The sequence below is a fragment of the Carcharhinus amblyrhynchos genome, chromosome 20 (genome assembly GCF_965287045.1).
Source record: "Carcharhinus amblyrhynchos chromosome 20, sCarAmb.v2.hapA, whole genome shotgun sequence".
Taxonomy (NCBI): Eukaryota; Metazoa; Chordata; class Chondrichthyes; order Carcharhiniformes; family Carcharhinidae; genus Carcharhinus; species Carcharhinus amblyrhynchos.
Genome location: NC_137343.1, coordinates 12,756,406 through 12,783,899, shown reverse-complemented (window position 1 = coordinate 12,783,899; position 27,494 = coordinate 12,756,406). Strand labels below are relative to the sequence as shown.

The 27,494-nt window shown below is 46.5% G+C and overlaps 1 protein-coding gene across 1 annotated transcript in view; it reads right to left on the bottom strand.

The window, feature by feature from the left end:
• Positions 1–27,226, bottom strand: part of sgsm1a (small G protein signaling modulator 1a) — a 137,590-nt gene extending 110,364 nt beyond the window's left edge. The window contains exons 1-2 of the mRNA XM_080208089.1: positions 27,156–27,226; positions 26,958–27,001 (exon numbers count right to left, since the gene is read on the bottom strand). Of these exons, the coding sequence (XP_080064215.1) occupies positions 26,958–27,001; positions 27,156–27,174 (63 nt within the window). The 5' untranslated portion in view covers positions 27,175–27,226. The remainder of the gene's footprint in view (positions 1–26,957; positions 27,002–27,155) is intronic.
• Positions 27,227–27,494: the final 268 nt, after the last annotated feature.

Below are 27,494 nucleotides of genomic sequence, written 5' to 3'. Positions count from 1 at the left end.
ATACAACTACACCTTGTATCAACAGAGTGCCTTTGATGTGGGGAAAGTCTCCTAATGCACTTCACAAATACATAAAGCCAGACAGAAAATTGGCAAGGAGCCAAAGAAGGAAAGGTCGGAAAGGGTGACCACAAGCTGAGATATTAAAGGAGGTCTGAAAGGGGCAAAGAGGTGGGAGAGGTTTAGGGAGAGTTCATAGAATCATAGAAACCCTACAGTGCAGAAGGAGGCCATTCAGCCCATCCAGTCTGCACTAACAATCCCACCCAGGCCCTATCCCCGTAATCCCACATATTTAACCCGCCAATCCCTCTAACCTGTTCTGTTGCTGAGTGTTTGTTTCCCCTTGTGGGAGAGTCCCAGGACACTAAGGGGCAATTTAGCATGGCCAGTGCCCCTATCACGCACATCTTTAGACTATGGGAACAACCCAAAAGAAACCCACAGAGGGAAACGGGGAGAAGGTGTAAACTCCACGTAGACAGTGACGTGAGCTGGGAATCGAACCCTGGCACTGTGAGACAGCAGGGCTAACCACTGTGCCACCGTGCCAGATGTGACATTGATTATTCTCATTGACTGAGCTGCTGTGACAGGAGTGGAATGCTGATTGGAGAGGTTCGAACGTAGAGTCCTGAGAGAAATGGCAACGAATCTTGAAGCTGCCAATACTTTCAGGAGCTTTACTTTATTATTCATTCGTGGGACATGGGCGTCGCTGGCTGGGCCAGCATTCATTGCCCATTCCTAATTGCCCTTGAGAAGATGGTGGTGAGCCGCCTTCTTGAATTGCTGCAGTGCTGTGGGTTGATCCACAATGCCGTTAGGGAGGGAATTCCAGGATTTTGGACCCTGCAACTGTGATGGAACGGCGATATATTTCCAAGTCAGGATGGTGAGTGACTTGAAGGGGAACTCGCAGGTGGTGGTGTTCCCATGTTGCCCTTGTCATTCTAGATGGAAGGTGCAGCCTAAGGACCTTTGGTGAATTTTTGCAGTGCGTTTTGTAGACAGTACACACTGCTGCTACTGAGCATCGGTGGTGGAGGGAGTGGATGTTTTGGAAAGGGAGGATGGAGTAAGGAGCGGTAATGTGCAAGGACAGTGGAGCAGCGAGATGTTTCCACATGGAAAGATTTGTTTCCTCTTTAGGGTTTAGAATCTGGCATTCAAATAGATTACAAAGCTTATTTATTAGTGTCACAAGTAAACTTACATTAGCACTGCAATGAAATTACTGTGAAAATCCCCTAGTTGCCACACTCCGGTGCCTGTTCAGGTACACCGAGGGAGAATTCAGCATGGCCAATGCACCTAACCAGCACGTCTTTCGGACTGTGGGAGGAAACCGGAGCACCCGGAGGAAACCCATGCAGACATGGGGAGAACATGTAGATTCCACACAGACAGTGACCCACTGTCACAAGCCAGGAATCAAACCTGGGTCCCCGGTGCTGTGAGACAGCCGTGCTAACCGCTGTGCCACCGTGCTGTCCAATTTACTAAAGTGAGTGAATTTCACTGTGAACTGCCTGGTGTTTTGCTTTGCACAGTTCTACTAAACGCTTGTAAATGCTTCTCTGGTTCTGCACCACAGCCATTTCCATTCTGAGGATCAATCATTGTTTGCTTTTATTTAATTCCAATCTGCCACTCAGTTAAATAATTTGCATGAAAGAATTAACGGAGGCTTCAAAACACGGGAAAAAGCATCAAATAGGGTTATCAAAGGACAGCACATTCACAGGCTCTCTACGTGTCTCAATCTCTCAGTAAAGCCCTCAGCACCTGCTCTCCCCTCAAGAAATGTTTAGATCCCACCAACTTGAAAATATAAAAGCCTGCTTTTGCAGAACGCGAGTTGTTTATTTTTGAAACGAGTTTGCGGCCTACATTTAGGCTGCTCCTGAGCATCAGCTTTCCCGAGGTTGCATCAGCTTCTGCTAGCTTTCAGTTGCCATGGATACATCCACTGGATTCAAGCACCACTCATGGACGGGGTAGATTACATGCAGGTTAACAGAGCAGTCTCTGCACCATGTCAGCTTCCTTCCCCAGCGGGTGGATTGATCCGTTTGGATCGCAGAGGGTCAGAGGGAGATCCAGGCTACTCTCACCCTCACTCCAGTCACCAGGTTGAGATCACCACAAAGGGAAACAGGAGTTGGCTCTTCAAACTGTCCAGGCCATTCACCATCAGATTACAATTAAAATTCACCGGCCATGGTTGATCCCGTTGGAAGATTTATTTTTCTATAGCGTTGTTGTCACTCTTGTGGAAATAGTCGCGAGCTTCAAGTTTGCAGGTGTCCAGATCACCATCAACCTTTCCTGGTCCCTCCATGCCGACGCTATAGTTAAGAAAGCCCACCAACACCTCAACTTTCTCAGGAGGCTAAGGAAATTTGGCATGTCAGCTACAACTCTCACCACTTTTTACAGTTGTACCATAGAATGCATCCTTTCCGGTTGTATCACAGCTTGGTATGGCTCCTGCTCTGACCAAGACCATAAGAAACTACAAAAGGTTGTGAACAAAGCCCAGTCCATCACACAAACCAGCCATTGCTTCTGTCTACACTTCCTGCTGCCTCGGAAAAGCAGCCAGTATAATCTAGGACCCCACATACCCTGGGCATACTCTCTTCCACCTTCTTCCATTGGGAAAATGACACAAAAGTCTGAGATCACGTTCCAACTGACTCACAAACAGCTTCTTTCCTGCTGCCATTAGACTTTGAATGGACCTATCTTATATTAAGTTGACCTTTCTCTACACCCTAGCTGTAACACCACATTCAACACCTTCTTTCCTTCTCCCCTATGTACTCCATGCTCAGTCTGTGTAGCACACTAGAAACAATACTTTTCACTATATACAATACCTGTGACAATAATAAATCAATTCAATCTTTCATAGTCACAGTGACAGTAAAAGCGGCATTTTTGATGGCCAACTCAAAATGGCCTCCTGATTACAGGCTTTAGGGAAGATTGTCTCCCAGGAGCTGTGGGAAGCGTTGAAAGCAAGGAAAATTTATTTAAACACAAAGCCAAAGGTTAAAAAAAAGACTAAATCCAAACCTTAATCTCCTCGTTTACTATCTTGGAATAGAATGACATTAAACCAACAGTAGTGACGCAAGTTGACTGCGGACAGAAACAGGCCTGTATTTATATCACGTTATTGCAGGCCTCAGGAAGACCTTCTCAGTCAGTGAAATATGTATGTTGAAGTATGTATTTTGAAGTGTCGTGGCTGTGGTATTTTTGGAAACGAAACAGTCAATGTGCGCTCAGCAAGATCCCACAAATAGCAATGTTTAACGTTAAAAATTTTATTCATCAGTCACAAGTAAGGCTTACATTAACACTGCAATGAAGTTACTGTGAAATTCCCCTAGTCGCCACAGTCCGGCGTCTGTTCGGGTCGGTGTACCCAACCAGCGCGTCTTTCAGAATGTGGGAGGAAACCGGAGCACCCGGAGGAAACTCACGCAGACACGGGGAGTACGTGCAAACTCCACACAGACAGTGACCCAAGCCGGGAATCGAACTTAGATCCCTGGCGCTGTGAGGCAGCAGTGCTGTGCCGCCGTGTGATAACAAGCAGCTCATCTATCATGTTCGTTGATGCATGCTGTGATAGGTACTGTACTGAACGAGTGGAATGTAACTGAGGAAGTTCCTCTGGCTACCCTCAGCTCCTTCTACTTGGCCTCAAAGACTCGGCCATTCCCACCATCCAGGTCCCTTTCCCAGAAGGATTCGGAACATCCAGGATGCTCCTTGCTTGGCTGATCCTACTGGTCACACAATTAAAAGAAAAGGAACTGCCAAGAAGACCTCACCTAGGAGAGGACACAAAATGAAATAGTTGCTAAGATCAGCGACACAAAAATGCGGGGATTCTTGCGACTTGGAATGTGTCGTCCTTCATTTTAACATCACATAAGAACATAAGAACATAAGAAATAGGAGCAGGAGTAGGCCATCTAGCCCTTCGAGCCTGCCCCGCCATTCAATAAGATCATGGCTGATCTGTCGTGGCTCAGTTCCACTTTCCCGCCCTCTCCCCATAACCCTTAATCCCCTCTTTTATCAAGAACCCATCAACCCGCTTCTTAAAAATATTTAGCGAGGCAGCCTCCACCACTTCAACGGGCAGAGAATTCCAGAGATTCACCACCCTTTGAGTGAAGAAGTTCCTCCTCAACTCCGTTCTAAACCGCCTCCCCTTTATCTTGAGGCTGTGCCCCCTAGTCCTACTGTCTTTTTTGAGCGGGAAGAGTCTCTCCACCTCTATCCTATCCATCCCATTCATCATCTTATACGTCTCAATGAGATCTCCCCTCATTCTTCTAAACTCTAACGAGTACAAGCCTAGTTTATTCAGCCTCTCCTCATAGCTCAACCCCCTCAACTCCGGTATCAGCCTAGTAAACCTCCTCTGCACTCCCTCCAGGGCCAAAATATCCTTGCGCAGGTGCGGCGCCCAAAACTGCACACAGTACTCCAGCTGCGGCCTCACCAATGCCCTATACAGCTGCAGCAAGACCTCCCTACTTTTATATTCAATCCCCTTCGCTATGAAGGCCAGCATCCCATTCGCCTTCCTGACCACCTGAGAAAACCTATTTCAATCTCTGACAAAGCAGGGACCCTCTAATGAATGAAACTCACATAAATTATTTACCTCCTGCTGGGCAGTGACACAACTGTGATGCCAATTATCTGAAAATACAAAACACGGAGATAGCACTTGCCTTTCAACGTGCTGACAAAACAGCCGACACATCACATCATCGTAAACCTTCGCCATTCCGAGTCTCCCAACACAAACACTTTGGTTCACCGTGAAAAAGAAACCCTCAAAATCTGAATCTCTGGCAGAATTTGGCGATCGTCACAGGAATCGCCTTCACCCCAAAGTGGCGAGTGTGTTTCTTCTTAATTCAGTGAAGTCGGTGTGGAGGTTTGCACGTTCTCCCCGTGTCTGCATGGGTTTTCTCCAGGTGCTCCAGCTTCCTCCCACAGTCCAAGGATGTGCAGGTTAGGTGGATTGACTAAACTGCCCCTTAGTGTCTCAAGGTGTGCAGGTTAGATGGGTTAGCCATGGGAGATGTGTTAGGATAGGGCCGAGGGCCTTTTTTATTTATTAGCATCACATGTAGGCTTACATTAACACTGCAGTGAAGTTACTGTGAAAATCCCCTCATCGCCACACTCTGGCACCTGTTTGGGTTACACTGAAGGAGAATTTAGCACGGCCAATGCACCTAACCAGCACCTCTTTCAGACTGTGGGAGGAAACTGGAGCACCTAGAGGAAACCCACGCAGACACAGGTAGAACGTGCAGACTCCGCACAGACAGTGACCCAAGCTGGGAATTGAACCCAGGTCCCTTACACTGCGAGGCAGCAGTGCTAACCACTGTGCCATTGCGCAGTCCTGGTTCTTAAGCTGCACCTGCACCTCCGTCCATCCTCATCCGATAACCACCATATCCTGTTTCCCCTTGAGTATATCACTGGGTAGCTGAGACATACAAACCTGAGGGGGGGGGGGAAGAAGGGGTGATCTCTGGGTCAAGTTGGGGGGGGGAGCGGAATTAGAGGCACTACAACAGGCCTCGGAGCCTCAAGACTGGGGGAGCGAAAGTAAACCCACTGAAGCTTGGTATATGAAGCTTGTCCATTGACATTCACTACTGAGGTTCACCCAGAGCGAGAACCAGTTCAATGTGGTGCTGACTTATTGAATAGAATCTCTACAGTGCAGAAAGAGACCATTCGGCCCATCGAGTCTGCACCAACTCGCCAACAGAGCACCTTACCCAGGCCCTATCCCAGTTACTCCACGCATTTATCCCATTAATGCAGTAACAGTGACCCGAGGCCGGGATTCAAACCAGTTATGAGGCAACAGTGCTAACCACCGGCCCAGAGTGGCCCAGACCCATGATGTGAAGGAGGATCATAGAACATAGAACATTACAGCACAGTACAGGCCCTTCAGCCCTCAATGTTGTGCCGAGCTATCTCCAATCCCAAGATCAAGCTATCCCACTCCCTATCATTCTAGTGTGTTCCATGTGCCTAACCAATAACTGCTTGAAAGTTCCTAAAGTGTCTGACTCCACTATCACAGCAGGCAGTGTATTCCACACCCCAACCACTCTCTCTGAGTGAAGAATCTACCTCGGACATCCCTCCTATATCTCCCACCATGAATCTTATAGTTATGCCCCCTAGTAACAGCTACATCCACCTAAGGAAATAGTCTCTGCACGTCCACTCTACCTATCCCCCTCATCATCTTATAAACCTCTACTAAGTTGCCTCTCATCCTCCTCCGCTCCAAAGAGAAAAGCCCCTGTTCCCTCAACCTTTCCTCATAAGACCTACCCTCCAAACCAGGCAGCATCCTGATAAATCTCCTCTGCACTCTCTCCAATGCTTCCACATCCTTCTTATAGTGAGGTGACCAGAACTGCACACAATATTCAAATGTCAAGAGGATCAAGAGGATCAAGCAGGAAACCGGAATTCAGAAATTCTGCCTTTTATACCACCCACACTCAGGTGTTCTTTGTGTTGTTACCAAGTCCACGTCATACTCCAAACAAGCCAGTTCCAAAACACCAGCAGCAACAGGCCCTGTTCAATCCAACTTGGACTAATTTCTACTGAGAGATCACCACTGACAATGAATATATGGATCTCCCATCAACAGCAGCACATTCCACAATAAATTCAGCCCTCAATAGAACATCTACACAATGGGAGTGCATCCTCCATCTTCTCCCTTTCCAATGCCAGGTCCAATCTATTTCTCTGAAACCAATGCCCTCAGCATTCATGAAGGTTATGAAGCAATGTAGAACTTTCCTTCTCAAGAGTCAAAGCACACAATGGGGCCATTTGGCCCATCATGCCCACACTTAGCTCTCTGCAGGAGCCTCTCTGTCAATCCCACAAGCCGGCCTTTTCCCCTTAGCCCTGCAAGTTCCCCACTCCAGGTGATTATAAAATGTTCTTGATCTGCCTCGACTGATTCTGCCTCCCTCGTGCTCTCAGGTTGGCCATTCCAGATCCTAACTATTCGCTGTGTGAAGAAACTTCTCCTCACGTTGCCGTTGCATCTTTTCCCAATCAACTTAATTAGGTGTCCCCCACCTCCCCAATCAACAGGGAACAGTTTCGTCCAATCCACTCTGCCCAGACCCCTCATGGTTTCGAACATCTGCATCTAATGGTGTCTTCTTCCAGAACTTTCCAACCTGTCCTGTGAGATTTCATTCTTTGCCTGCTCGAACCAGGCACATGCAGCAGAGAATGAGGCCATTCAGGCCTTGGCACCTGTGCCAGCTCTTTGAAAGAGCTATTTGATGAGGACTAGCCTCCCCTGCTCTTAATCCCATGAGCCTACCACATTCTCCATTTAAGACAGGACTGAGGGATTGAATTGCTGAGCAGAATTGGTGCTGGCGAGTTGATTACCTTCCCCATCCTGAGCGGTGGATGATCCTTCGTGGTGGCATCCTACTCCCAGCATGCACCAAGGCCTACCTCCCGCTCTTACGCTAATCAGAGAGTCACGAGGACTGTTATCCACTATGCCACCTGCCGGGTAAATACGTCGGGGAGTTATACATCATAGAATCATAGAATCCCTACAGTGCAGATGGAGGCTATTCAACCCAGCGAGGCTGCACTGACAACAATCCCACTCAGGCCCTATCCCCATAACCCCCTGCATTTACCCTAGCTGGTCCCCTCGACAGTAAGGGTCAATTTAGTGTGGCCAATCCACCTGACCCGCACATCTTTGGAGTGTGGAAAGAAAGCGGGGCACCCAGAGGAAACCCACGCACAGACAGTGACTGGAGGCTGGAATTGAACGCGGGTCCCTGGCAGTGTAAGGCACATTCTGTAACATGGTTCAGTTGCCCATTAGCCACCAACAGCAGTAAGAAGACAGGGCCTGTAATCAGCAAGGAGAGAGCCTTCCAACATTGTTATCTCAGGAGTCAGCCAATAACACCAACATTCCTTTAGACCGTAATGTAATTTTAAGCATCTGATGGAAGTTCATAAAACACTCAACCTTCACTGCAGCAGATGAAAGGGTAAATTAAACCTCTCTTCATTAGATTACAGCTTCCCAACTCAATCTGAGGAACCCATTACTGAACTTCAAGCTTTATTATAGTTGTTATCGGGTTCATGGTTTCTTCGCCCCATTCCCACATTTACAGACGGATTATCTGTTAATTATCCTTTTCTTTGCGAGTGAGCTATTAAAATGGTCTTAAGGATTTAGCAGAATTGAGTTTGTGTAAACATCACATGCCATGTTTTGAACCGTTCAGGCAAGCTGCCAGAAAGAGTGAGATGGGCTTTTCCCACATCAAACGTGGGGATTTTATTTCGATGCTCACAGCAGAGCTGTCTAGACGGTCATCATAGAATCAGACAGTGCAGGAGGCCATTCGGCCCATTGAGCCTGCACAGACAACAATCCCATCCAGGCCCTATCCCCATAACGCTGCGTATTTACCTTGCTAACCCCCTGGCTCTAAGGGGCAATTGGGTACAACCAATCAACCTAACTTGCACATCTTTGAACTGTGGGAGGAAACCAGAGCACCCAGAGGAAACCCATGCTGCCAGGGACCTGGGTTCAATTCCGGCCTTGGGTGACTGTGCAGAGTTTGCACATTCTCCCCGTGTTTGTGTGGAGTTTGCACGTTCTCTGGTGTTTGCGTGGGTTTCCTCCAGGTGCTCCAGTTTCCTCCTACAGTCCGAAAATTATGCAGGTTAGGTTGATTGACCATGCTAAATTTCCCCTTCGTGTCAGGGGGACTAGCACGATAAATAAATGGGGTTATGGGGATAGAGCCTGCGTGTGTTGTCGGTGCAGGTTCAATGGGCCGAATGGTCTTCTGCGCTGTAAGAATTCTATGACTCTATGGATCAGGAATCTCTAATGTGACCCAGAAAGCAATCCCTCACTCAATAAACAATCCCTAACCGTTATCTCTATGGTGCAGTTTCCATCGTAAGACACACAATGAAAACGCTATCTCAATAGCAGGAGATGGTGTTACATTTTTGAACCTTCCTCACTTTAGTCCACACTGAGTCTCTGGAGAAAACCTGGGTTAATGTTGATTTAAATGGTTTTGTGGTGTGCAAAGTCCTCTTTTTCCCTCCTTGCCTTATTTCAGGCGAGTCTCTGATTTAGCGCAGGCTGTTAGAAAGGAAGTCCATCTCCCACCACCCTTCGATCCAAAGGAAAACTCCATCCTGAACAGAAACAGTTTAGTCGAATTAACTTATAGGGAGGTGATCCAGTCAGTCGGACCCGATCTTTAATCTTAGCGAGATGGTTCGTTCAATTATGTTAGATGGGGGATCGGGGGGTGGGGAGGTGGGTAATGAGTTGTGAGGGTAAAAAAAGAACCTTGCAACTAATCCTTAAAGCAAAGGTTGATAAAGTGGTTAAGAAGGCCCATGACATGCTTTCCTGTATTAGCTGAAGCATGGAGTTAATCCTAGAACTGTGTACAATACCAGTTAGCTGGAGGACTGCATACACTTCTGGTCACCACATTACAGGACAGACGGAATTGGCTGGAGAGGAAGCAGAGGAGATTTATGAGATGTTATCAGGGCAGGAAAGTGTTAGTTTTGAGGAAAGGTGGGATAGCCCAGGTTTGTTTTCCTTGGAATAGAGGAGGTTGTTGGGAGACTCAGTTGAGGTGTATAAATTTATAAGGGGCCAACATAGACTTAGTAGAGGGATCAAACACCAGGAGGCACAGATTTAATGTGACTGGGCAGCATGGTGGCACCAGGGACCCAGGTTCGATTTCCAGCTTGGGTGACTGTCTATGTGGAGTTTGCATGTCCTCCCCGTGTCTGCGTGGGTTTCTTCCAGGTGCTACCGTTCCCTCCCACAATCCAAAGATGTGCAGGTTAGGTGGGTTGGCCGTGCTAAAATTGCCCCTTAGTGTCCCAAGATGTGCAGGTTAGGCGGATTTGCTGTGCTAAACGTGCGGGGTTACGGGAAAGGGTGGGGCCTGAGTACGATGCTCTGTCTGAGAGTTGGCGCAGACTCAATGGGCTGAATGGCCACCACCTACACTGCAGGAGTTCTATGATTCCTGTTTTTAAGCTGACAGAAATGACAAATAGAAAACCAGAGAAACTCAAAGAGGCCCCAATGAAATCGAGAACAAATTCTCACCAAGACCGTCGCTGGCATAAAGGAATAATAAATTAAGATCCGTCTCTTGAAGAGCCTCATTAATAATCTGCCGGCTCATTTAGATGGAACACTGCCCAACTCATGCTTAAACTGCAATTGAAAAACCCATAAATATTTAATTCCTTTGCTTGGCTCACTCTTCAATGAAAGCCTACGAACCTATTTCTGTCAATTATTCCCATGCTATTTCAACTACCTGCTTCTGTAGCCAACAGCAGGAGACGTGGGCTGGGGAACTGAAGCATCTGTTCAGAGTCTGTAGGCTGGTAGCTCAGAATTGCATCGTCAATCCCCAACCCTGTACCTCGCCTGCTAATCCTCATTTCCTCAATGCTATACCTTACCCACCTGTCCGCTAATCCTCTCTTCCCCAATGCTGTATCTCATCCAACCGCACCCAATCCCCACTGCATCAACCTCACCCAGCCTGGTAACACGCCATGGTTAGTGCTGCTGCCTCACAGTGCCAGGGACCCAGGTTCGATTCCTGGTTTGGGTCGCTATCTGTGTGAAGTTTGTATCTTCTCCAGTCTTTGGACTGTGGGAGGAAACCAGAGCACCCAGAGGAAATCTATGCAGACACGGGGAGAACATGCAAACTACACACAGACAATGACCCAAGCCACAAGTTGAACCCAGGTCTCTGGTGCTGTGAGGCAACAATGCCACCGTGCCACCCAATGTCCTGGAGAAGGAGGTGAGGAACGGGGTCCAGGTATGAATGACCGGACAAAGGACGTTTCACACAACCCATAGAAAGGCAGGTAGAGATTGGATCCACTGGTACCCAGAGCAGCATCTATTGTTTGGAGGAAGTGGATGGAGTTAAAGGAGAAATTGCTCAATATGAGAACAGGTTTAGGCAGATGGAGAAGGATGGAGATGGGCGATAGAGATGGGTTTGGCCACTAGTCAAGGAAGAAGCTTTCAAGGGTGTTCTGGTGGGAGATGCAGGATATAGTAGGATTGGACATCCATGGTGAAAAGATGATGGTTTGGGGCCCAGAGACTGTTAAAATGACAGAAGGTAACGGAACGGTCTGGACAAGGAGAATAAAAAACAGTTCAGAAAATCAGTTCCATGGAATAAGAGATGATGGGTCTAACAGCACAGTTACATATGTGGATATTTTGGGTGTGAGTTGAAACTGGCTGGTCGGTTTGAGGAACTGTGAAGTTGGGAATGTCTCTAGAGATGTAACAATTTGGGAATCAATGGTTTGATGCTTGGCGTAAGGATAATGGTCCAAGGGAAGGTAAGAGGCGTCAATGTCTTGTCAATTACATAGTTACAGTTGTTAATGTCAATTATATAATTAAGAATAAGAGACACAGGCAATGAGCATTAATTGCCTTTGACCACATGTAAATGGGGAATTTCCATTCACATTTTGTTTTAGTTCCAGTGCCTGACCAAGGGCTGTCAGCAGCTCTCTCTCATTTCCATTTAATTAATTGATTTTTGGTTTATTCAAAAGAGTGTAAAACATAGAATCCCTACAGTGCAGAAGGAGGCCATTCAGCCCATCGAGTCTGCACCACAATCCCACCTGGGCCTATCCCCATAACCCCATGCACTTACCCTAGTTAGTCCCCCGATACTAAGTGGCAATTTAGCATGACTAATCCACCTAACCCACACATCTTTGGAATGTGGGAGGAAACTGGGGTACCCAGAGGAAACTCATGCAAACACGGGGAGAATGTGCAGACTCCACACAGACAGTGAGCTAAGCTGGGAATCGAACCCAGGGTCCCTGGAACTGTGAGGCAGCAGTGCTAACCACCGTGGTTACATTTTGCTTTCATTACAATGTCTCACTGGGGCTGTCACCGCTCTCATCTTTTTCGAATTTATTGATTATTGGTCTTCTTCAAAATGGTATAAACAGGGGATAGCTGGGAGGCTGGATCGAGTGAGAGGAGAGCTGGGAACAAGTCAACGAACTCTCTCCATGAAGAAAAGCCTTGGGTTCAAGCTTCACCAACTGACTTGGATCCAGTTAACAAGGTGAAATGTCCACGAGCTGGTGTTCATGCACCTTAAGGTGAAGGTTGGCTCACCAAACAACAATGATGCCAGGTTTAATAATAATGCAAGGGCTGGACTGAGAGCACTGTAATTTCAGAGGGAGATGGGGGTTACTCCATGTTAAGTCAAACAGCTGTTGCTCCTGATTCTTGCTCAAGTGAGTCTGAAATGGAAGTCAGACAGCAAAAAGCTCCATCCCTGACATAAGCCACTCTCTCTATCAAAATGAACTACACTCTAGCAAGAGGCAACCCCTTAAGGGGAGGAAAAATGGAACTGACTTTTGGAAATGCGAAGTAAAGTTACCATACAACGGAAGTGGAAGTAGATTCCGGATACAGCACTTGGGGAGAATAGGATCAAAGGGAGAAAGCAGGATTAGGCTATTGAGTTGGATAATCAGTCATGATTGTAATGAATGGCAGAGCAGGCTCGAAGGGCCAAATGGCCTCCTCCTGCCCCTATCTTCTATGTTTCTGTCACAACATTCAAGAGGCACCTGGGTAGATGCATGAATAGGCAGGAAACAGAGGAATATGGACCATGTAGAGGCAAGACAGTATTAGGGAGGCATCTGTGTTGGGACAGATTTGGTGGGTCAAAAGGCCTGTTCCTGTGCTGTACTGTTCTTCATTCTTTGGGTGTGAAATTGGTGTAGGGCAGCACGGTGGCACAGTGGTAAGCACTGCTGCCTCACAGTCCCAGGGGCCCAGGTTCAATTCCGGCCGGGGATCACTGTCTGGGTGGAGTTTGCACATTCTCCTCGTGTCTGCGTGGGTTTCCTCCGGGTGCTCCAATTTCCTCCCACACTCCAAGGATGTGCCAGTTAGGTTGATCGGCCACGCTAAATTGCCCCTAGTGTCATGGGAACTATCAGGGTAAATAAATGGGGTTATGGGGATAGGGCCAGGGTGGGATTCTGGTTGGTGCAGACTCGATGGGCCAAATGGCCTCCTTCTGCACGGTATGGATTCTATTTAAAAAATGATATGTTGTTTCAAATTGGTGGCTCCCATCAGGAAAATAAAGGACAAACAGTTCCTCCTGTATTTTGACTCTTCCAATATTAGAGCCTCCATTACACTGTCACATGGATCCTACGAACATCATTTTCCACCTGTTGGCATGGCAACTTCCAGCGGCCGCTCAACTGCACAGTCCACCCACCCGGGCTTGATGATGGCCCCTGCTCATAAACAAGAGTAAAAATGGAAAGCACTTATAACCCTATCAAATAACCACACCACGGGCAGTTTCTAAAACCTTTTAACGCCTCTATAATGTACAGTTGTGGCTTGAATACCCTACGCCTCTGTAACTCCCCCATGACCATCCATTACTCACTTAATGCTGTTGGCATTTGTTTTTTGCAAGCATTTTAAACCATTTCCATTCCAACCGAGAGCATCAACAGCGGCCCTGAGATCCCGGTGAAAGGCTGGGGGGGGGGGGGGGGGGCGCGGGGAGCTTTCCTTCTAACTCTCCCTTGTGAAGAAACACCTCAGCAAGGCTCGTAGCAACTCACCACACGACAAAGTCTTCCATCTGTAGCACAGTACGCTGGCCTCATTTTGGTCACCTTTACTCTGACAACAATGCCCTATTAGGGTGGCACAGTGGTTAGCACTGCTGCCTCACAGCGACAGAGACCTGTGTTCAATACCCAGCCTGGGTCCCTGTCTGCGCAGCGTCTGCACATTCCCACCGTATCTGCGTGGGTTTCCTCTGGGTGCTCCAGTTTCCTCCCACAGTCCAAAAGACGTGCTGGTTAGATGCATTGGCCATGCTAAATTCTCCCTCAGTGTACCCGAGCAAGCACTGGAGTGTGGCGACTAGGGGATTTTCACAGTAACTTCACTGCAGTGTTAATGTAAGCCTACCTGTGATTAATTAATAAATAAATAAATCTAGTGAATGACTTTAAGATCAATCAGAGGCAGACCATTCAAAGGAGAAGTTAAGAAACACTTTCTGATATTAATGCCAGAATTCTACAGCCTTGCCTGCCACAGAATTGGAGTGGGCGAGGAGCAAACAGCGGAAATGTCCGTTGGCCTCAGGCGGGAATTTCCACTGTCGCTCAAGCGAGGCCATAAAATCCCACCCAAAGTGTGGAATTCTCTCCCACAAAAAGTAAACCATTGCTCATGAATAATTTAAAATCTGAGGCTGATAGAATCATAGAATCCCCACAGCGCAGAAAGAGGCTATTTGACCCATGGACGCTTTCCAAGAAAGGCCCTCCCCTCTGCCCTATCTTCTACCTTGGCCAATCCACCTAACCCAAACATCTTTGGACTGTGGAAAGAAACTGAAGCATCCGGAGGAAAACCCATGCAGACACAGGGAGAACGTGCAAACTCCACACAGACAGACAGTCACCCGAGGCCAGAATTGAACCTGCGTCCCTGGCGCTTGCTCTCAACCTGCCCAACCACTTTCAATGATTTGTGCACTTGTACCCCCACATCCCTATGCTCCTGCAGCTCCTTTAGAATTGTACCCGTCACATTATACTACCCCTTCTCTTTCTGCCCACCAACATGAATCACTTCACACTTCCCTATTAAATTTCATCTGCCAACTGGAACATTCGCAACTCTGGAATAGACAATTATCACAGAAATCACAGAAACACCACAGTGCAGAAAGAGACCATTTGGCCCATCAAGTCTGCACCGACTACAATCCCACCCAGGCCCTACCCCCATATCCCTACATATTTTACCCGCTAATCCCTCTAACCTACGCATCTCAGGACACTAAGGGGCAATTTTAACATGGCCAATCCACCTAACCTGCACATCTTTGGACTGTGGGAGGAAACCGGAGTACCCAGAGGAAACCCACGCAGGCACGAGGAGAATGTGCAAACTCCACACAGACAGTGACCCGAGCCGGGAATCGAACCCAGGTTCCTGGAGCTGTGAAGCAGCCGTGCCGCCCAACAATTATGACCAACACCTTCACAATTTTCAATCTTCCCTCGCTCGGCATCCTTGGATGTATCTCATTTAGTCCTGGTGACTTGTCCACTTTAAGTTCAGCCAGCTATGTAATATCTCCTTTTTCTCAATTCTTCATCCAATGTTTCAACTACCTCCTCTTTCACTGTGACTTGGTCCACAACTTCTTTCTTGATAAAGGCAAATGCAAAGTACTTACTTAGCATACCATAAAACATAGGAGCAGAAGTAGGCCACTCAACCCATCGAGTATGTGCCAGCGTTCCATGAGATCATGACTGATCTGAAGATAATCCTCAACTCCTGCCTTACCCCACTAACTCTTGCTTCCCTTACTGATTAAAAACCTGAACATACTTAACAGCCCAGCCTCGACAACCCTCTGCGGTAAAGAATTCCACAGATTCCCTCAGCTATGCCCCTTGCTTCGAGGCATAATTGCCCCTTTTTTAAATTCATTCGCTGGACAGCTTTTATTGCCCATCCTGAGTTGCCCAAGGGCAGTTGAGAGTCACACGCGTTGCTCTGGAGTCACATGTAGGCCAGACCAGGTAAGGACAGCAGATTTCCTTCCCTAAAGAACATCAATGAACAGATGGGTGTTTCCAACAATTGGCAATAGTTTCATGGTCATCAGAAGGTTCTTAATTCCAGATGCTTTTTATTGAATTCAAACTCTGCCGGGGCAGGATTTAAACCCAGGTCCCCAGAACATTAGCTAAATTTCTGGATTAATAGCGAAAATATCACTAGGCTATCACCTCCCTTTCTGATCCCTCATCAACCTTACTGCTCCTTTCACTACCGTTTTACTGTATATAAGCCTATAGAAAACTTTTAGATTCTCTCAGTTGGCTGCCAGTCTCTTCTCAAACTCCCACTTTGCTTCTCTTATTTCCTTTTTCACTCCCCTATTAGTGGACAATGAAGAAAGTTATCTAGCATTGCAATGGGATCTTGGTCAATTGGGCTGATGAATGGCAAATGGAGTTTAATTTAGATAAATGCAAGATGATGCATTTTGAGAGATCGAACAGGGCAGAACTTACTCAGTTAATGGTAGGGCATTGGGGAGAGTTATAGAACAAAAAGATCTAGGGGTACAGGTTAATAGCTCCTTGAAAGTAGAGTCACAGGTGGACAGAGTGGTGAAGAAGGCATTCAGCATGCTTGATTTAATTGGTCAGAACACTGAATATAGGAGTTGGGATGTTTTGTTGAAGTTGTACAAGGCACTTGTAAGGCCACACTTGAAATACTGCATGCAGTTCTGGTCACTTTATTATAGGAAAGATATTATTGAACATGAAAGAATGCAGAAAAGACTTACTAGGATCTACCTGGACTTGACAGTTTGACTTATAAAGAGAGATTGAATAGAATCATGGAATCTTACAGTGTAGAAGGAGGCCATTTGGCCCAGCAAGTCTGCACCAACTACAATCCTGGAGGTAGGAGGCTTAGCGATGATCTATAGAGCTCTACAAAATAATGAGGGGCATAGATAAGGTAGACAGTCAACATCTTTTTCCAAAGTAGGGAGTCTAAAACTAAAGGGCATAGGTTTAAGGTGAGAGGGTCCAGAGGGACAATTCTTTCGTACAGAGGGTGGTAAGTGTCTGGAACGAGTTGCCAGAGGCAGTTGTAGAGGTGGGTACAATTTTGTCTTTTAAAAAGCATTTAGACAGTTACATGGGTAAAATGGGTATAGAGGGATACGGGCCAAACACGGGCAATTGGGACTAACTTAATGGTAAAAACTGGGTGATGTGGACAAATTGGCCAAACTTGTTTCCGCGCTGTAAATTTCTATGACTGTGACTATCACCGCTCAATCTTCAGAATTCGGGAGATAGAGGCATAATTTGTCTAATCTCTCCTCATAACTTCACCCCTGAAATCCAGGTATCATTCTTGTGAACCTGTGCTGGACTCCCTCGAGGGTCAAAACATCCTCCCGAAGGTGTGAGTCCCATACCTGCTCACTGAAGTTGGTCCTCCCATAATTAATTATTCTTTTTAGTCTGGATTGCTCCTTGTTCTTTTCCCTGACTAATCTAAAGTTTACGACGTTATGATCAGTGTGCCCCAAATATTCCCCAGAACCAAGTCCAAAAACATCTCCTTCCCCGGTGGCTGAAAAAGATATTAATCAAGGAAATTCTCTTGAACATGCTTCATAGAATCAGGGAATTCCTACAGTGTAGAAAGAGGCCATTTGGCCCATCAAGTCTGCACCGACTCTCTGACAGAGCATCCCACTCATGCCCTATCCCCATTATGTACCCCAAGTATTTATCTTGCTAATCCCCCTAACCTACACATCCTTGGATACTGAGGGGCAATTTAACGTGGCCAATCCTCTTAACCCGCACATCTTTGGAGTGAGAGGAAATCAGAGCACCCGGAGGAAACCCACGCAGTCACAGGGAGAACATGCAGACTCCACACAGACAGTGACCCGAGGTTGGAATTGAACCCGGGTCCCTAGCACTTTGAGGCAGCAGTGCTAACCACTGTGCTATCACGCCATTTCATAAAATCTTCCCCTTCTCTGTCCTTTTCAGAATTATTATCCCAGTTACTATTCGGGTATTGAATCCCCCATTATACCGTTATTATTATTATAGAGTCCCCCGATGTATAGCACTCTATATTTTTTGCAAGTCTCTGTCACTTCCCTGCAAGTTTAATAATCTTATCTTTCATGCTGTTTCACGGCAGGTACAACACATCCAGTTGTGGAATAAAACCTTGGCTGCTCCTTAGCTCGAACCAAACCGATTTGATTTTTTATAATATGACTGGCCAAGGACATGCTGTCTGAGAGGAAAGTGACAATATATTTAATCTGGGCTAGTGATCACAAGAATAGTAATGGGGTCCATCAGCGCTCCTGATTATACTCCCCTCTGAGCTATCGCTCTCACCACCCAAATCCTAATACTGAAGCCCTTTTATCCCAGTCTGTATCATTACACCAGCAGGACGGCAAAACTGCACTCCTCACTGATGAGCTCAATGCATTCTATACCCCTTCCGAACATTCAGATCCTGCGCGGACCAGCTGGCAGGGTTTTTCACAGACTTTTTCAGCCTCTCTTTACAACAATCCTTATCTGCTTCAAGAAGACAACCACTATCCCAGTACCAAAGAAAAGCCAAGCAGCTTGCCTCAATGACTACTGTCCAGTGGCTGTGACATCCATCATGACACAGTGCTTGGAAAGGCCCAGATTGCCTTGATCTACTACAGTTTGCCTACCACCGCAATAGGTCCACAACAGACACCATCTCCCTGGCCCTGCACACAACCCCTGGAACATCCAGGTAACAAAGACACCTAAGTCAGACTCCTACTTATTGACTACAGCTCAGCCTTCAACACCATTATCCCCATGCAACTCATCTCCAAACTCCGTGGCCTGGGCCTGTGCACCTCCCTCTGTGACTGGATCCTGAACTTCCTAACCCACAGACTACAATCAGTAAGGATAGGCAACAACACCTCCTCCACTATCATCCTCAACACCAGTGCCCCACAGGGCTGTGTTCTCAGCCCCCTACTATACTCCTTATACACCGATGACTGTGTGGCCAAATTCCCCTCCAACTCGATTTTCAGGTTTGCTGACTACACCACTGTAATGGGCCAGATCTCAAATAATGATGAGATAGAGAATCTGGTGAACTGGTGCAGCAACAACAATCTCTCCCTCAATGTCAACAAAACGAAGGAGATTGTCAGTGAATTCAGGAAGCGTAAAGGAGAACATGCCCCTGTCTACATCAATGGGAATAAAGTGGAAATGGTGGACAGCTTCAGGTTTTTAGGTATCCAGATCACCAACAGCCTGCCCTGGTCCCTCTATGCCGACACTATAGTTAAGAAAGCCCACAAATGCCTCTACTTTCTCAGAAGACTAAGGAAATTTGGCATGTCTGCTACGACTTTCTCCAACTTTTACAAATACACCAAAGAAAGCATTCTTTCTGTTTGTAGCACAGGTTGGTATCACTCCTGTTCTGACCAAGACCACAAGAAACAACACACCCCAGACATACTGTCTTCCATCGGGAAAAGATACAAAAGTCTGAGGTCACATATAAACTAACTCAAGAACAGCTTCTTCCCTGTTGCCATCAGAATGGACCTACCTCACACTAAGTTGAACTTTCTCTACACCCTAGCTATGACAGTAACACTACATTCTGCACCCTCTTGTTTCCTTCTCTATGAACCGTATGCTTTGTCCGTATAACACTCAAGAAACAATACTTTTCACTGCATACTAATACATGTGACAATAATAAGTCAAAGTGAAATCAAATCATTGCTCTAGTCTAGATCCATTTACAACTCGACCAACACACAGACCAACGCAAAATAAATGGAAAGAGACCAGACCCCCACCATTTGAAACCGCGCAGTTATCAGCACTGCCTCAGTCGGTAGTGGGCTTACCTTTGAGTCAGGAGGTTTGTAGGTTCAAGTCCCACTCTGGAGATTTGTGCAGTAAGATCTGGACTGATTCAGTGCAGCGCTGAGGGAGTGCTGCACTGTCAGCGGTGCTGTTTCGTCGGACAAGATGTTAAACCAGCTGCACGTACAAGATACCCTGGCACTACTCAATGAACAGTAGGGGAGTTCTCACCTGGGTTCTGGCCAAAATGGTTGACTTATTTGTTTCTCTGCTGTTTTTGGAATCTTGCTATTACATATAGGCTGCAGGAAATTTTCAGCATCACAGCAGTGCTGACACTTCAAAAAGTATTTAATCAGCTGTAAAGTACTTCTGTGGACATTGTCAAAGACGTTATGTAAATGTAAGTCCTTGGTTTCTTTGTATGTTATTTCTCCAGCAATACTGAAGGATTATTTTGGTCATATATCTACAGCCACTCATAGTGCTACAACTGCAGTTCACCCTTGATCAAACATTCCCAGTTTCAACATTTCTTTGATCGTGAAGATTGTGATCAGGTCATAGAATTCTCAAATCCCTACAGTGCAAAAGGAGGCCATTTAACCCATCGAGTCTGCACTGACCACAATGCCATCCAGGCCCTTTTCCCATAACCCCACACATTACCCTGCTAACCCCCGACACTAAGGGGCAATTTAGCATGGCCAATCAACATAATCGCACATCTTTGGACTGTAGGAGGAAACCGGAGCACCAAGGGGAAACCCATGCAGACATGGGGAGAACGTATAGACTCCACACAGACGGTGTCCCATGGCCAGAATTGAACCTGGGTCTCTGGCATTGTGAGGCAGCAGTGCTAACCACTGTGCCGCGCTAGGTCATGTGTGGTTTCCCACCCAGGAAAAAGTGAGGCAGTCTATTTTTAGGGCACCCCATCTCTCTGCATGGGTTGAGAAGAGGGTCTTCTGAAGGGGACTGCTCAGGCACAGATACTGCTGCTCAAAGACACTTCGATCCCAACACAGACGTCCACCAACACTCAATACATCTGTGGCCTGTGTGCAGGTTTCTGACCAGAGATTCCCAGCTTCACAGCTCTGTCCCAGTCCCCAATTCTCCATCGCAACAGAATATAGCCAATGCACCCTGATAGAGGCCTCTGTGTGACTTTGTTTAGAATGGGGACCTTAGGGGCACCATCATTACTCACACAATGTTGATGGGCCAGGTTTTAACAATGAGTCGAACCATGGTGACAGGGACAAGCTTGCTGCTACAGCCACCCTCCACCTTCGCGGCCAGTGAGACTCGCAGAGGGATTTCAGAATGCGCTTGCCCTGAGGCCGGCAATTTCCACCCGAGGTCTACAGACGTTTGCATGGTCCGCCCTTGCCCGCTACAATTCCCATGGCAGGCGGGACCGGGAAATTTCACCGAGATCTTCCTTCCCTTGTTCTGTCACTAAGAAGCGCTGCCATGCAAATAGGTCGATAACAATACCAGGAACTCTTTATTAATTCAAGGGCCTGGTCAGACTGGAGTCCAAAAATGTGCGGGTTAGATGGATTGGCTATGCTAAATTGTCCCCTTAGGTATCCAAAGGTGGATTCGCTGTGGTAAACACGTAGGGTTATGGAGATAGGGCCTGGGCAAGACACATTGTCAAAAGAGTCGGTGCAGACTTGATGGGCCGAATGGCCTCCTTCTGCACTGTGGGGATTCTATGATTTGACTCAGGAAGTCACAAGGCTTTGTGGATTGTGCACTCCAAAAAATTGGATATTGAAAAATCTTCATCTCCAGTCTGCAATCGCTTCCTGATGCAACTGGCTTGAGTGGGAGATCTCAAACAGTCTCCTTTCAAATCCAGACCAGGTCTATTTACCTGACTGTGCCTATTCACCTCATCAAAGATCAGTTGCCCTCAGTGTCAGAAATAAATACAGTCCGGGGGAAAACTCTTTAACCTCAGTCATCCCCACGCCAAAACTAAACTGGCCTCGTAAACTGGGCTTCGTTCACGACTCTTTGTAGTTTCTTGCAGTCTTGGGCAGAGCAGGAGCCATACCAAACTGTGATACAACCAGAAAGAACGTTGCTATGGTGCATCTGTAAAAATTGGTGGGAGTGGTAGCGGACATGCCAAATTTCCTTAGTGTTCTGAGACCTATAGTTTTTTTGGATAACTGCCGTGTTGTTGCCCACTCTGTTCCAAGTTTGTCAGCCACTCTCGATCTCTCCAATTCTGTCTACAAAAAACTCAGCCTGTTCTTGAATGTTGTAAAATAAAACTTGCATCAACCCACACCTGGCCAGCCAAATACTCCATCTCTTACATATGTTGAACTAGACGCTCTGGATTATGATGAGCACGGTCCCATCCCTTAGTAGTTAATTCTCTGAAAAAGGCCACTCAGTGACCAGGAGATCCAATGGTGGATCAGCTGAGCAGATCAACCTTCTACAAAATACAGCACTGAGTGTAAGTCAACAAGGACCTCCACAAGTCAACAGAAAGTTTGAGTGTATAAAGTAGTTATCATCACCAACTCCTGTACTGGAGTGAGACCTGGACTGTGTATCAGCAAGAATGTGGTGTTAGAGGACACCAGCAATCCATCTGGGCAGGGAGAGCACCAAAAGCTGGCCCTATCTTCACCCAGTCTCCACCCCCATGCATCTGCAGTTTCCAGCCAGAATCACTGGGCATGTTTCTAACGCAGGGATATTGGCACTGATCATAAAGCTGAGGGGTGTGGGTGGGTCATGCTAGTCTTTAGGACTCAATGTCACAAGGGTTGAGTGTGTCATATTGATTGTATAAACGGGGAGTGAACAGATCTCTACGAGTGTGACTGACTAAGCAGTCCTCACAAGTAAGCCATGGGACATCATTTCAGATTGTTTGCCTCAATGCAGAATTGGCATCTGCATTCCAAGTGTGTGGAGTTTGCACGTTCTCCCCGTGTTGGCGTGGGTTTCCTCCGGGTGCTCCGGTTTCCTTGCACAGTCCAAAGGTGAGTAGGTTAGGCAGATTGGCCATACTGATTTGTCCCTTGGTGTAGGTTAGGAGGATTAGCAGGCTAATTACGTGGGGTTACAGGACAGATTCGATTGGACTGAATGGCTGCCTTCTGCACTGCACTCGATATATCTAAATAAATATCATAACTCTCAAAATATAAGGTTTTTTTATCCGATCGTGGGATGCGGACATTACTGGTGATTTATTGTCCATTCCTAATTATCCTTGAGATGGTGAGCAACCTTCTTGACTAGAACTGAATGCCTTTCTAAGCCATTTCTTGGGGCAGACAGAAACACATTGGATCTGGAGCTACATGTAGGCCAGACCAGATGAAGCTGGCAGATTTCCTTCCTTAAAGGACATATGTGAAGCAGATGGGGTTTTTTTTTTACAACATTTCAGCAGTTTTGTGGTTCCTGAGACTAGCTTTTTATTTCAGATTCCTATAATCAGGTGAATTTAAATTCCCAGCTAGGGTGGAGGGATTTGACCTCACACATTCATGGATCATTAGACCTCAAGATTACTAGACCAACAACATAACCATTAAGGTACCGCTATGTTCTCAATATGGCCACTGAACATCAACCTATAAATTCTTCTAACACAAGCCAATGGCAAGTGGTTTGATTGGGAGAGATTACTGGTCAGCCATCTGATGAAACTAAAGTTGGGAACATCTAGCCTCACCATCTGTAGCTCCAGCTGACGACATGCATGTAAATGTGCACACTGCCACAGCAACTCAGACTCCCTGACTGTACATCACCACCACCCTTTATGTTGCTCAGTAAGCAGCCCCTGCAATGAAATGAGACATGACTGGATAGTTAACCAGTATTCAATGCACCATTCATACCAGTAACTGTAAATCCAGCTGGTTTGAACAATATTTTAAGGATGGTACACTGGCAGCATTTATCCTTCAACCTCCAGGTCTTCATATTATGAGGATAAACAATTATAACCTCCTGCCAACCTACAATCACAGCTGATCATGTCAACCCACCCCAGTGTGAAGCTGCAGTTATTTCTAGATCACCATTTTGATGTCAGCTCTGGAGATTCTTGGGTGGCACAGTGGTTAGCATTGCTGCCTCACACCGCCAGGGATCCAGATGCAACTCCAATCTTGGGTCACTGTCTGTATGGAGTTTGCACATTCTCCCCGTGTCTACATGGGTTTCCTCCCATAGCCCAAAGATGTGCAGTTTGGATGGATAGGCCACGCTAAATTGCCCCTTAGTGTCCAAAGGTGCGTAGGTTAGGTGGATTGGCCATGCTAAATTGCCCCCTAGTGTCCAAAGGTGCGCAGGTTAAGTGAATTAGCCAAGCCAAAAATTCCTACTTAGTGTCCAAAGATGTGCAGCTTAGATGGATTGGCCATGCTAAATTGCCTCTTTGTGTCCAAAGGTGTGTAGGTTAGGTGGATTAGCAATACTAACTTGTCTCTTAGTGTCCAAAGATATGATTGTTAGGTGGATCAGCCATGATAAATTGCCCCCTAGTTTCCAAAAATGTGCAGCTTAGATGGATTAGCCATGGTAAATTGCCTCCTAGTGTCCAAAGGTGTGTAGATTAGGTAGATTTGCATTGCTGAATTGCCCCTTAGTGTCCCAGGATGTGTGGGTTAGGTGGATGAGCCATGGTAAATACATGGGGTTACAGAGATAGGGGGAGTGGGACTGGGATTGGGTAAAATGCTCTTCTGGAGAGTTGGTGCGGTCTCGATGGCCTCGGTCTACACTGTGGGGATTCTGTTCTACGATTCAACACTGTCGCTGAATACGATGATGATCCTGCCAGCAATCAGGGTAAATTACATTCACTGTATTAATCCTACCAGACCACTGCCTCAAAATGGATGACACTGCAGGAGCTATTTGATTGGCAGCAAGGGACGATCACCTAAAATCTCCGTCAATGGGTAATGTTTCGCGCACCTCCAACCTGGTTTCTAATGAGCAGTTGTGTTTCATAATTACAAGTGGATGGGTGGGTGGAGTGGGCAAACAGCCACCAGCGTAACACATTCCGTGCCCATGTTAGAGACAGGCAGTCCTCACACATTCTATCGAACACACAAGCTGCACCCACCACTCCCCCCAACCACACAGCAGCTACAAGAGATTTAAACCTCCCCCCCACTGCAATTCATCTCCAAACACAGAGAGCATAGGAACAGCAGGTGACCATTCAGCCCTTCAAACCTGGTCCAACATTCAGTGAGGTCAATGGCTAATCTCTCTCTTAATACCCTTGGTCACCAAAAACCGATTCATTGTAAAATTATCAACTGAGCAGCATCTACTGCTTTTTGTTGGGGGGGCAGGGAGTAGACTTCCATTCTTGTGCCCACCACAACTGTGAAAAACCATGTTTTAAATTCCCTCCGGAATGGTCTGGCTCTTATTTTAAGGTTAGGTCCCCGGTTCCTGGACAGTTCCCAACTGCACTAAATATTTTCCCTCTTTCTCTGCACCCTGCCTTCCAGAATCCTAAAAATCTCAATCAAGCCACCACTTAACCTCCACAATTTCAGGGAATGCAAGTTAAATTCTTGTAATCTTGCATCATTATTTATCCCCTGGAAGCCTGCTCCCAATCCAAGAATCGCACCAATACCAAAGGCTACTCTGACTAAAGGCTGGCACTGAACGATAAGATTCCACTTCAGACATTCCCCCAAATCACACTGTTCTTCCTAGTGATCCTCAATGAGCATTACTAATGACACTCGATAACATCACACAATTACAATTCACAATGCTACATTTTTCATGATTATTTTAATAACCAATGCTGATGAGGCCACATATTATTCTAATTACTTTTCTCCTGAAAACGTGTTTATTTCTTCCAAATCTAGCTCACGATATCTCCTGCTGCACGGCAACACATACACACAGGAATACAGCCCATCCCATTATTTAACTAATTTATCCAGATGGTACAAACAGCCTACATCCTGGAGATACTTGGAATATGATTTATAACAGGGGCATTTAAACATGGGCTGGGGAAAGGGGGCGAGATGGAGGTGGCGAGTTCTCTACATTTGTCCGTTATTCCCCACTCCACATCCAGGGACTGTGTCCCTCGTGTCCCCACACCAGGGGCACAGCGGTTAGCACTGTTGCCTCACAGCGCCAGGGACCTGGGTTCGATTCCCTGCTTAAACCACTGTCTGTGCGGAGTCTGTACCTTCTCCCCATGTCTGAGAGTGTTTCCTCTGGGTGCTCTAGTTTCCTCCCATAATCTGAAAGGCGTGCTGGCTAGGTGCACTGGCCGTGCTAAATTCTCCCTCAGTCTACCCGAACAGGCGCTAGAGTGTGTCAGTTTGGGGATTTTCACAGTAACTTCATTGCAGTGTTAATGTTAAATAAACTTAAACCTTTGAAACTGATTTAACATGAGACCCAGTGAAGGGTTATGACACCCCAAAATCACTGAGGAATGCACAGAGGAGCTCAGTCTTAGTGAAAAGGATCCCGGATCAAATGTGTTAAAGGCAAAATTTAATTTTTGATCAAATCAAACCACTTAAATCCACAGGCAGGACAAGGATTTCGGGGTTGAATATCTCTTTAAATATCACGTCAAGTACAAACTATTCCATTTTAAAATTAAAGTCATAAATCTTGGGCTCAAGTGGAACTTCCCTCTCCCAAATCCTCTGAATCCTCACTTTCCACAACCAGTACTACAGCAACATTCATACCCAGACCTGTTAACCAGGGTCCCACACTGCAACATTCTGAACTGGCCATTCTCCCCATTGATCCCTGTCCTTCTCACCTTTATGTTGCAAAAACACCTTGCCAACAAGAATGCTACGAGGCAGCTGCATCCCTCTCCAAATGAACGGGAGGATACATCTGTGTATAAATATTAAACCGGTGTACTTAAAATGCAAACCTCCAAACCGACCAGAATACTGATTCCCCTCCCCACAAATGTACCCCTCAAATCAATGCAAAAGCACCCAGATACAAAACCGCGAGGCACTGCTCCCAGTCTACTTTGAGACATGAAGGGACATGGATTTGACATCTGTGCAGCGATAACAATCCAAAACCCTCCCCTTGTCTGTCATGTCAAAGGCTGCCACAGTGCAGCAGCCCCAGAAACAGCAGTGGGATCTTTAATAAAAGCTGAGTGCTGCTGCTGCAGCTGGCTCCAATTCACTAGCTGGCGTTTGCAAATGTACACAAACCTCACTCACCTCCTTCTTGACTGTACGCAGCAACCTCTGTCGCATCTCTGCCTCTATAGGAAAAGAAGGTTGGGGGGGGTTGGAGAAGAGATGTTACTTTTTTGGGGGGTAAATGAAACACAAAAAGCACAAAGAGCAAATGTTAATCTTTAAAAAAAACAATCTCGACTGCTGCATGATCTTTTGCATCTGCTGTCCTGAGCCTACCTGCTGTAGCTGTCGCCATGTTCCACCAGGTATGTATGTCTATGTGTGCTGTGAGTATACAGACTGCTCGATTCCTCTCCAGTAACGACTGCAGCCCAGGCTCCGGCTGATTGACAGCTGGTCCCCGTGACGTCAGCGCCTCTCTGATACATACCCCCTGTGATTGACAGCTCAGGTTATCACAGGCTTGAGAGCCCAGATTTAAAGGCACACTCCCTGTCTTTTTTTTTGCCCCAAATTCATTTCTAATTTCAATTCCCCTCCTTCTGTCCAAATAAATAACAAATGTTAATAATAACAATAAATATAATAATGATAAAAAACATAAACTGCTTCTGC